General features: G+C 41.1%; 1 protein-coding gene across 1 annotated transcript; it reads left to right on the top strand.

The window, feature by feature from the left end:
• The first annotated feature begins 234 nt into the window (after nucleotides 1–234).
• ZNF706 (zinc finger protein 706) lies at nucleotides 235–2,577 on the top strand. Its single transcript, XM_009871692.1, has 3 exons — nucleotides 235–369; nucleotides 1,513–1,620; nucleotides 2,261–2,577. The coding sequence occupies exons 1-2, from the start codon at nucleotides 235–237 to the stop codon at nucleotides 1,606–1,608; spliced, it is 231 nt and encodes a 76-aa protein (XP_009869994.1). The 3' UTR covers nucleotides 1,609–1,620; nucleotides 2,261–2,577.
• Nucleotides 2,578–12,193: the final 9,616 nt, after the last annotated feature.

Here is a 12,193-nt window from a genome sequence, read left to right as displayed (position 1 = left end):
TTAGAATGGTCTGCTGATTGTGGTGCTTATCTTAAGAATGATACTAAAACTAGAGAGTCTTTGCATAGTAGAGAGCGTGAATGGATGCCAGTTGTATACAAGTTATGGGAGTTCTGTAGGTCTTATGGATAGAGCACATGACTGCATTATGGTCATGGTTACAGCTTCCGAGTCAGCTAGCACCAGTGGTTTCTCACATTCGTGGACTAAATGTCTTCTTTTTTGTTTGTAGATATGGCTCGTGGACAGCAGAAGATTCAGTCGCAGCAGAAAAATGCCAAAAAGCAAGCTGAGCAGAAGAAGAAGCAAGGACACGATCAGAAGGCTGCGGCCAAGGCTGCCTTGATATATACCTGCACTGTCTGTAGGGTAAGAGGAGCTGAAGACAAAATATTACTGTATGCAGGTCTGTCTTCCTGGAGAAGATTTAATAGTGGAAACTAAAATAATACTTAAGTGACTGCTTAGCTTGTTGCTATAAGTATTTGCATCTGTTATGTGACTTGCTTACAGATTACTCAGCTATACTCATAACTGATATAGGAGAAAACCTGAGAGATCATGTACGGATCTGGTTTAGGTGTTGCCTTTTGAATTGCAGGAGGTTTGCACGTGCTGTTAGTATGACATATAAAATGTGAAAAGTGTGAGATCACTTCCTGTTTAATCTCAAATGGAATCTCTTTCCTTTGTGATGGAATTGACCTGTCTTTAGAATTGATAGTTATAGATGTTAATCGAGAGAGGAAAAGTGGTGGTGCCAAAAGCTTTGGTGTAAGTTAGGTACATGGTAACTTCTACTGGAAGATGTGAGTGCTAATCGGATTATATTTTTCTCCTGGCTTGTTTTCCTGAATGTGTTCATTTTGGAGCTGAAGGATAAACTTGCTGCTTTCACTTAAATGATCAGTCTTGGAAAAGATTTCTCCCTTTTAATTTGGAATCTTAAGACATTTAGGGCTGCTCGCTTAAGTACTTTTAGCCAGCTCCTTTTCTTGTGAAGTCAGGCTGTAGCAGCAATCACTTTGGGCAGTTGATGTCTACAACTGTGTAGCAGCAATGGTCCGAGAGAGCTCGTGCCAAGTAGAGAATCTGTCTATGCCACTTAAATCTTTGGCCTATTGCTAAACAAAATAAATAGCTCTCGTAAATATACCTTCTGAGAAGGATAAGTGTTTATCTTTTAGGTGTTGAAAAAGAAAATGGTAAAGAGGTAGGTTTTCTACCAAACCAGCACATCAAGTGTAAGACCTGCAGGGAGGTTTCTAGCAGGGATAATACTGCTGTCATAACAGCACGATACTAGTGCTTAAAAGCACCTCTTTGAAAATAGGAGGTTAAAAACTCTCTCTTAATCTGCAGTTAAGTTAATGGTGCTTCTGTCACAGGGCATTGTCACTGAGGAGACAATTTGCTTCAGGAAAAAGAAAACAAAATGTAGGTGGGAGTAGTTTTTGTAGTTTTGTTTAAGTCTTGTACTGTGCATAAAGTTAAATGTCTCTCTTTAATCAGACACAAATGCCGGATCCCAAGACCTTCAAACAGCACTTTGAAAGCAAGCATCCTAAGACTCCACTTCCTCCAGAATTGGCTGATGTTCAGGCGTAAAGTTGTCTACAGGTCATTATCTTAATTCTTAAATGATTGTCTGAGAAAGGTATATTATCAATAATTTGTTTTGCAACCGCCACCCAGGACCTAAAACTTGCTTTGTTTCATTTAATGTGAAAACTAACTGTAGGTTAAAGTTATGCCCCTGAACTGTTATAACCAGGAGAAGCAAGCTTGTACTTACAGGTGAAATGGTAGTGGCATTTTGCTGTGCGTGGAGATTGTTTTAAAAAAGATTAATGTTATTTCAAATGGTCATCCTTAGAGTTGTAGGAATACTTTAGTATTTAACCCTTGCTTTGAAATATTAATTTTCCTTGGAACAAAATGCATATAGAAAATACAGTCTGTCTGTTGCTGCAGAACATGTCATGGAAATAGTTGTTTAGTGTATTTCCAACAGTTGAGCCTTTTTGTTCCTGAAGTTACGTGAGTGCATGCAGATTTTTTTGCATTGAAATATAAAACTTAACCTCTGTGTTAACTATAACTGGCTATTCCCAATAGCCAGTTGTTAGGCTGTAACTCAAAGTGGCTGTAAAAAAGGGCTGAAATGAGGTGAAAAGCAGTATTACGGTATTTCATTCACGAAAGGTAAGCAGCATTGTGTAAAGGTTTAGCTTAACTGAGTTATTCTTGTTTTTTATAGGTGAAATCGTGGCACCTATTGGCTCTTCTACTGTCAGACCTTACATAACAAACCTGCAGCTGCTTTTCTAAAACTGTTGATCAGCAAAAATGAAGGGGCTACAGAAACATTCATATTTTTATGCTGTTCCCTCTTGGGCTTCACGCAAAGACAATTATGTGTAAATGTACAGTTGTGCCCTATTTGGAAATCCTGAAAAATCAGTCCATACTTGTTATAAAAAATTTTTTACAATTGTAATTATATTGATGTTCATATTGTGTAAAATAACTCATTTAATAAAGTAGTACTTTGATTTTACAGTATCACAGATTAAATCCTTGTAGAAGTTCTGTTTCAACTTTCTGCATTATCTGCCTTATAAAAATAATTTAAAAAGACAAAGTGGAATTTTCCCCATCCTGCCAAAACATGAGCAGTATCATTCCACTGAAAGTAATGTACATTACAGTAAATTAATCTCAAGTGAAAAGGGAAGCTGCTCAGATTTACTGTTCAGTGTGCTGCCTGCTTGAGCCCAGTCGCTAGCGGTCAAAGCTGTTGGCTCAAGGCGCAGCAGACTCCCTAGAAGCTGCATGAGAACCATGAGACTTCCTTCTACTTTTCGTCCTGTGTATTGGAGTCTAATACTGCAAGCCATTTGGAATGGGATTCCTCTGCTGTGAGGGATCGTTGTGTTCCTCGAAGTCACACACTGGAGAGACTCTGGTTATGCTTGTTACCCCTTATATTTGCTAGGTGGCTGAGGACGCTGGCTTGAAAAAGTGCTTGTGAGCATTAGGTTAAAGCAACTCTGCTCTTAATCAAAAATTGATCTGAAAAAAGTTTTTAACGTTATTTTGAGCAGTCAGCCACCCATGTTCCCCCTCAAATGCGTCTGGTTATTTCAGTAGCAGCTCTTCAAGAAATATGCAAAATAGCCATCCATTAATAACTTCTTCATGACCAGCTTTAAAAAAAAACAACCCTTGGAAAAGAGCCAAAGTAACTAAAATAATATGGCTACTTAAAAAAATCGGATGTGATTAAAGTTGCGTTGACAAGAAAAAGCTGGATAATAACTCTCTGGCCAAGACTTTTGAGCAGTTCAGCATAATTACCCTTAAAGTGTTCTGGGCTCAGTTCTAATCCCAGATGTACAGCACAGAAGTAGTGGAGAAACATCTGAATTGTGCCGGAAGGTCTGCTATACAAAATCCCATCTCTGGCATTTGGAGGGGGCTTATTTAAGAGCTTGAATTTTGACCTTGCAGTAAGAAGCAATGCTAGAATTGCTGTGATTTACTGAGGTTACAACGCGTGTAAAAAAATCTGGCAGTGGAAGTAACCCTTGCTGTGCAGCAGGACTGTATGTCTGACCTTCAAATGGCTTCCTGAAATCTAGGACTGTAGTCTCAAAGACTCATTCACTTAAAAGAATGCACTTGGTATTTTATTATATAAAGTCAAAGCTTTTGTCTTCGTCCACTCATTTGCTCTTTATTGAACTACTTCTGTGAGATTAGCTTCCTGTCCTCTTTGCTGTGACAGTATCTCTGTAAATACTTACTTTGGCATAAAGTTTCTCTGTATTATAGTCACTCCAGGATAACCTGTATACCACTTAACTTTTATAGATGATGTTCTCCTCTGAGAGTAACCCACTACTGCACTTGTACACCTGACATCAGAATGTAACGCTTTGTTTATTTTTCTTTAATGTCATCAATACAAATATCCTGACAAACTGGTTCGCAGGAGGCAAGAAATCTGCTCTCGACCTTTGTACTGTATGGGGGAGAGGTACCTAAATGTTCTGATGCTGTAGTTTGTCTAAAAATATACTGAGTGCAAATGGATGAAGATGCTTCTTGCGCTGATTGGTATCTGGTTTTACTTTGGAAAATGTTCTGGGCTGTATCCCTATATTTTGGTCCTGAGGTCAAGCACATATTCTATTCCTTCAATTTAGAGTGTGTAGCATTAAATAAAAAAGGTTTTGTTTCCTAAACAATCTCTCTTAATGAGCGCTGAAGAGCTGGAAAGCTGCACCGCTAGTGGGATGGTTAACTTCGGTTAGAATTGTATTTTCAAAATTTTATAATCCTCAAGGTGAAAATGCCCTATGAAATTGTTGGGTTTTTAATGTATTAGAAGGCAAGGGTGATCCTCAGTTCAGTAAGATCAGTAGCTGCAATCTCAATTACAGAAACAAATGGAAGCTATGACTGAATTGTTCTGAAGGCTTTATAGGTATAGGGGGAATGCTGTACTAAATGTGAGAATTGTCCTCGTTTAGAGCATCTGCAACTCGTACCTAAAAGGTCAGAGGGAGGACTGGGAGTTCTCCTTTATCTCTTCCTGGTCTGAAGGATGGCACCCTGTTACCTTGCTGAAGACACAGTTGTGCATTGTAATGTGTCTGATTAAAGATAATTAAAAAACTAAAATGTAAAATGTCATATTTCCTGCCTGCTTTTAAAAACAGTTTCTGCTGCATTTAAAGAAATTAATTTCCTGGCTGTGGACAGTCCTGGAACTTGAAACTATCTTAACTTCACAAGAACAGAAAATAGTATAGGAAGTTTCCTGTGCTCCAGTGAGAAAGACTCATGTCTGTGCAGGGACAGTGTTTAGATGCAGGGTTCTTGGTCATCAGTATGGACATCGGCTGTCCTGGGTAACGGTGGAGCAACTTTAGAAAGTGATTTTGGATTTTCAGAAGCCTGCATCTCTTCTGGGAATCTTTTTAAGTGGCATCTGAAATTGCATTTTAAGCAGGGCTTAAAGTGTTCTGGAAAAAGTCTTGCTTTAGATCCTAGTTAGCAAGTGTGATTATGATGAGGCCATTTGCAATTTGTGTTACTCAGACTTAGCTAATTTCTGTACCTCTACTATCTCTAAGGGTTTCTGGTTTCTTGCTGTCGAAAAGCTGTGTGAAAAACCTGAAATAGAAGTTGAAGACAGTTGCTATGTAGCCTTAAGAAAATAGCTGGCTTTATGCAGTGCTCTTGAAAATGTCCCTGGAAACTGTCCCTTTTGGTTATTTGCTGTTGAGCTGAAAACACTTCAGCTCAAGTAAAGCTAATGGCCACGGGCTGTTTGCAAACCATGTAGTAATGAAGGAATTTGTAGCATTTCTATGAACTGTATTGAACTGTTTTCCCATCTTGATAAAAAAAGCTAATAGATGGAATTTCTTTTATTATCAAGTACTGATAGGCTTGTGGTCTATTTTATTTCCCATTTTCACAGAAACAAGTTGAAAAGTATTTGGCTAGAATATTTACGTATACAATTATTTGCTAGAAGCATGGTCTTCCGAAGGACTGACCAGTAAACTCGATTAATCTTCCAGAACCTACAAACAAAGTAAAGGTCAGCTTGTGTTTCTGTCTACTTGGCCCCATTCTGCTGTGTATCGTTTGGGGGCCTTTGATTTACCTATTTAGAATCTTACAGGTTTCATAGTGGACTTTGACTTCAGCCCCAAAATTCGGTTTTGGACCAGCATTCAGTATGCGATTTTCCATATTCTCTTTGTCAGCAATGTTGCTCTAGTCCGGGCAGTAGGAGCATGTCAAGTTCTGCCTCTGGAATTTTACTGTCTTGAAAATTATTTGGAGATTTTTAAATATATTTGTCTGCCGTGTTACAGATTTTGTAGAGATAAGACACAACAGAGACTTTCAAAACAAGGTGGAATAGGTTAGGTGGGTATTTTGCAGTTCTCTTACATGACTTTTAGCATTGGGATTCCTGGGAAAGGCAGAATCTGTTGTTGTCGCAGCACTGTTGCTCAACAGGCAACTTTTGCAGCAGTATCTCATTTTTCTCAGGAAACATGGCACAGCTTTCCTCTGCAAAGTACTGTCCATTACATACATGAAGTTACAATCCATACAGCACTTTGATAGCATAGCAGACCTACTTGTTTGTTCCCCATTTGTAACTGTTACAAAAATCACAGACAGTGCACAAAACATTACTTAATGCTGGAGATCTTTGAGAGGAGCTAAGGATGAAGGGCAGTCTCAGAAAGTTTTCTAGTCCATCTCCTTGCTCTGAGATTGAATCAAACCTGCCAAGAGTGTAAACTGGCAAGTGTTTAACTCTAGAAAGCTTCCAGCAAAAGGGATCCCATGACCTCATCACCAGCATGACGCTTTGTTGAACCGTACAACTGGAGAGTTATAGCAAGAGTTTTATCCCTGCGAGTTAAGTCAATTAATTACTGTTCTTATTGGCAATCGATGTGATGAATAGTGCTCCTATATGAACATTGCTATCATGTTCTTCTAGTCTTCTCTTTTAAGTAAACCCAGTTAGGTCATGTTTTCAAAGTCTCGCAGTTGTTGGTGCTCTTCTCTGGATTCTCTCCAGCTTGACTGCTCAAATCTTACAGTCCAAAATGGGACCCAAAGTGTTGGCTGAAGCTACAGCAGAGTAGGTGGAACAATTAATTTCTGACACTTGCCTACGTTAGTACCATTAACACATGCTGGAATTATATTTGCAACAGCATGACGTTAACTCACGTGTGGTTCCTGGTCTGCAAACATCACAGATCCGTTTCAGTACCACTAATAATCTCCATTTTGTGCCTGTGTATTTTGCGTCTGCATACCTATCTCTAATGGATCTCGGACCAAATTTGGCAAGGTACCAGCATTCTAGACCTGTCTCCTGTGCTGTTTACCATTCATTCAAGTATGTTGTCATGGGCAAGTCTTGCAGATGTCCTCATTTACCCCATAGTCTGAGTTGTTTGTGAACACACTGAATGGGATAGAACCCAGGCAAAGCCTTGCAGAACCTTGCTTGAGTATCTTCCCAGCAAGCCTCTGGCAATTGTTTTTGAGAGCATTTTGTACTGCTGTGATTCTTCTTATAGCTGTTGTGGATTGGAGCCCCATATTTCATGTGTGAGGACTTCACAGCATGACAATGTCAAAGGCAACAGGGAGATTTAGGATCTCGTGTGCCTGTGGCCAAGCAAGGCAGTTTTCACAAGGAAGGAAATGGATGGTAGTGGGGTATGGAATACTTTGTTCCTGACAAATCTACGTTGGCTGGCTGTTGCTTGGTTACTTTTCCATCTTTTACAAGTAGGATTTTGTAAAAATTATTCTAGCCTTTTTCTAGGTTTAGGTTGACTGACAGAGTCAGTGTCGCCTTTTTAAATTCCTGATCCTTGTCCCACTGTTCTCTTGGACTCTTTGCTCTGTGAGTTCTCGAAGAGCAACGCTCATGGTTCATACTGACAGGGCTGATTGCTGGAGCATCCTAGGATGGGAATAATCAGCTATTGCAAGCTTGGATACCATCTGAGCCCTGTGAATACTTCAACTTTCAACTTCTTAACATGCTTTCTTTAGTTAACTTTTGACTGAAGTCAGAAGTTATGTTTATTATTTGTAAATAGTACCTTTCATTTTCTTTCCTTCCTCATCGTGCCTATACTTTTATCTTTCTCTAGATATTACACTCTTTGTATCTGCCTTTTGGAACTTCAGCTGATTTTTTTGACTCTGCTAATGAAGATGTTTGTTGACTTTTGAGCCATCTAAAACCCAGTCATGTGCCTGTCTCTGAAGATCTGCATTAACTCTTGTATCCACCGAAGCCAACTCTTGCAAAATCCTTTTTAGGCTTTTTGTTGTGGTTTTTTTGCAGTTTGCCCACCATGAAGCTATATATACTCCATCCTCATCAGTTCATGGTTCCAAACATGCCAGAGCTGCAGACTTTCTCATTGAAGTTTGAGCTCTGCTAAGTATTTATTTACCCGCACCATAGGAAAGACACTAGAGACAGGGCTGGCCGGATGAATTTCCTAACTATAGCACTAATTAGAGTAACTGCTTGAGTGACTTTTCAACGAACATCATTCTGACCATTTCTTTCTCTGGTTTTCAAGGCTGTCCCTAAACTTTTATCGTTGCTGTCTCTTCTTTTCCATAACGATGCTGATGGCATCCAACCCCTCATAAGAGCACTTCGTGTCTGTCTTCTTTACCTTTTGTTTACCGATGACAGCCACCGTTGTATTTTACATGGTGCTTTGCAAGATGAAAGCCTGCCTGGAAAACAAACACAGGTTAATTTCACAGCATATTCTCAGGCCAGCAAGGCCTGAGTTTCTCAGTTCTTATTCCTGATGTGCCTTCAAGTTCCAGTAGCCATTACCTGATGGTAGTTTTAACTCTCTTTCGGTCTATATTCTCTTTAGCTGTAAATAGTCACTGCATGTATTGCAATAAAATGGTTGATTTGTTTTTATTTACTTCTGGATTTTTTGCATGGTGAAACCCAAGTATTTATTTCCAACCAAAAAGAGTAATTGAAGAATGATGTCATCTGGGGGGGGAAAAAAGTAATCTAAAGTGTGTGTATATATCCTGCTGGTATTCAGAATTATTCTTATGGTCAATAGTCACTTTTCTGATACATTAATGCTTAATGCAGTGGCACTTTCTGTTGCTGAGGGAGATGCAATCCAGATTTCATATGGCAGTGGGCTGTGTGCAGTATGGGAACTGACAAGAATTGTGTCTGTGCAGTGGAGCTCCTTTTTCTCTCTGCACAAAAACAGAGGGGGAAATGCTTACATTCGTGACTACATTTCACTTGCTCTATTTTATATTTAGATGTAAATTTAGATGATTTGTGATTTTAGAAAAAAAATTGCTTAATCCTTAGATAAATTTTCTAAAGGGCACCTAATGCCACTACTAGCCCTTACCAGATCAATTCCAGAAGAGAGTATTTTTTGTACTGAAGTCTGAGAAATACTGTTTGTTAAGGACCATGTTAAGAAAGGTTAAGAAATAGTACAAAGCAGATTTTTGCTGGTGCAGTAAATCACTCAGAGAATTGGTTATTATGCATCTGAAAGCATGAGCTGTTACACAGCTGAAAGAATGTGACACTGAATTGTAACCACCACTAACAAATGAGGGCAACTTCTCAGTTTCGGGACTGCTTTTTAAATGGACAAAGCATGCCTGTATTTTTCTCAAATAGTAATTGAATTCTACATCATTGGAGTCAGTAGGAACTTAATTTTGTCATGTGCTAAATACTCACGTGCATGGTGGACGAGAAGCTCAACATGAGCCGTCAGTGCGCACTTGCAGCCCAGAAAGCCAATAGTGTCCTGGGCTGCATCACGAGGTGTGTGACCAGCAGGTCGAGGGAGGTGATTCTCCCCCTCTACTCCATTCTTCTGAGACCCCACCTGGAGTACTGCGTCCAGTTCTGGAGCCCACAGCACAAGAAAGATATGGACGTGCTGGAGCGTGTCCAGAGAAGGGCCACGAGGATGATCAAAGGGCTGGAGCACCTCTCCTATTAGGACAGACTGAGAGAGTTGGGGCTGTTCAGTCTGGAGAAAAGAAAGCTCCAAGGAGATCTTACTGTGGCCTTCCAGTATCTCAAGGGGGCCTACAAGAAAGCTGGTGAGGGGCTTTTTAGGATGTCGAGTAGTGATAGGGGGAATGGATAGGGGGGAAAGTGATGGGTGGAAATGGATTAAAGCTAGAGATGGATCGGTTCAGATTGGACGTTAGGAAGAAGTTCCTCCCCATGAGAGTGGTGAGACACTGGCACAGGTTGCCCAGAGAGGTGGTGGAAGCCCCATCCCTGGAAGTTTTTAAGGCCAGGCTGGATGGGACTCGGCAACATGGTCTAGTAGGGGATGTCCCTGCCCATGGTGGTGGGGTTGGAACTAGATGATCTTTAAGGTCCCTTCCAGCCCTGACAATTCTATGATTCTGTGTTTCTACGTGCAGAGAGCTGCTAGCTTGAACACCCTTGTAAAATCTATAAATCACATATGTTATTAAAATCAGTTTAACTGACTTCTGTGAATCAGAAGATGGTTTCTGCATGTCTAGAAGATGCAGTAGTCTATCCTAGAGAATATGAACAGTGGTGTACCAAGACAGACTTCACAAACTGTAGTTGATAAAGTCCTAAAATGGTTTTGGACTACAATCACGGTTAATCCTCAAAATTTCTCCTGCTGTATTATCTTAAGCCTTTTGACTGGAAACACTGTGTGGGCAACATGACTCTGTGGACCTCACAGATGCTCATTCCCCATGGACAGAGATTTGGAAACCACTCTCTTAGACATTTCTGAAATTAATTGTTTCTCTTGCTTACTCTCTGGCTCCAGGCATTTTCTCAAGACTCAGACATCTCTGTGTTGCTCCCCGCACCATCGCCTCTCCCTCTCAGGGTGGGTGAATGGATAGGAGCACAGTCATGTAACAATAAAATTGTCCAGTGTAAAACTATTAGCTGCTAATACTGCCTTCATTGCACTGTCTATTTTTAGTCAGTCGTGGCCAGACTTTACCTTTCACTCCTAGGAAGGGATAGAAGCAAACTGGCATCTGCAGAGGTGCTTTCTGGGGTTCCTGAGCGCCAGCCTGCCTTCCCCTCAGAATGAGACTTGTGGAGCCGCATGAGCAGCATAACCAGTCATGTCTAGCTGGTCCTAGGCCCAAACTATTAAAATCTTTGGCTGAAGACAACCAAACTTGCAGAAAGGGAGGTGTCCTAAAGGCAATCCTGTTCCTATTTGTGAAAATAGGCAGGTGGGTAGAGGGAAGACTCTCTGTGTCGTTATAGGGGAGGGTGGTGGGTTAGAGCTGCAAAACAACCTCTCATGATGCTAGGCACCAGAGAGATGCTCGAAAAATGCCCAGATCACAAGACACATTTTCATTGCTGTTTATATTTCTTTAGTCAGGAAAGAGAATTCGTGCTGAAGCACCTGTTACCAAGTGCCTGTACCAAACTCGCTGGGTGTCAGAGCTCTGTGGGCAGCAGAGCCGGTTTTAGCTCTTGTTGCCCGGGGCGAGGTCCTTCTTCCGCCTCCCTCTTGCCTTCCCTGCTCCCAGCTACGAGCGCCAGCATCACCCAGGTCAAGTGCTTATTGGGCACTTAGGTGAGCTGAATCAACCCAGCAGCCTGACGGTAAACAATCCCTTTGACTTTTTCCAGGCAAGTGAGCAAAGTCAGCCCCTGGAAGAGTCTGACAAACCAAGGTGCCGATTTTGGGGAGCTTGTGGCTGGGAGCAGGGAAGTGACAGGGAGTCTGGATTTCTATGCAGGATTGGCAAAGACAAGCAGCTTTCCCTCAACAGCATGAGAAAAAGAGAGGGAGAAGTGGGATCTCAGTTAGAGACTGTAAGAACAGTTTGCCCTGCATTTACGTACACGAAATGGGAGTGCTTGAGGATGGCTCTGAATTGATTGATTACTAATGATGGTCAAAGTCCACTTAAAGGGAGCAAACTAACAATGTCTGGAAGAGATTGTGCTTTATATGGCACCCGTGGCAGATATTTTACAAGTACTGACACACTGTTCCTCTAACCGATGTGGCTGTGAGCGTGCTAAGTGCTGGGGTGATTTTTTTTCCCCTCTTCCATCCCTCCTTGTTGTGGATATGTCTATACCAGACCTCCACATGCTGCATTGATCCTTACCGGGATACTCATGGCCAAGTACTCTTGAACAGCCTTGTATATAATTGGTGTCTCAGGAAGGGAAAAACTGGATGGAAACTTAAACCAAGTTGATGCTGAGACTTTGTTGTCAGCAGAGAAGTCTATGAGCTGCTTTTTGACCAGAATTTGACTCCAGCAGATCACCTGCTGTAGAGCAAGTAGGGAGAGAAAGGAGGTCCTTCTATTTCCAGGGAGCACCTTGGGAGGAAACAAACAGGAAAGCCCAGTGAAGCAGTCACCATTCAAGAGGAGACTGGAACAGAGGAGCAGAACATGGAAAAGCACCACAAAGGTCAGTTGTGAACTCAACAACCAAATATAATGCTGCTCCCCAGAATTTCTTTGCAAATGGCTCTGGCACTCAGGCAGGTATAAGCCTTACCAAGAGCTTGTGGGCTTAGTTGGTAAAACCGATTACGAGAAAGTATTG

The sequence above is a fragment of the Apaloderma vittatum genome, unplaced genomic scaffold (genome assembly GCF_000703405.1).
Source record: "Apaloderma vittatum isolate BGI_N311 unplaced genomic scaffold, ASM70340v1 scaffold7636, whole genome shotgun sequence".
Lineage (NCBI taxonomy): Eukaryota > Metazoa > Chordata > Aves > Trogoniformes > Trogonidae > Apaloderma > Apaloderma vittatum.
The sequence above is the reverse complement of the archived record's forward strand: the minus strand, read 5'-3'. Positions and strand labels throughout refer to the sequence as shown.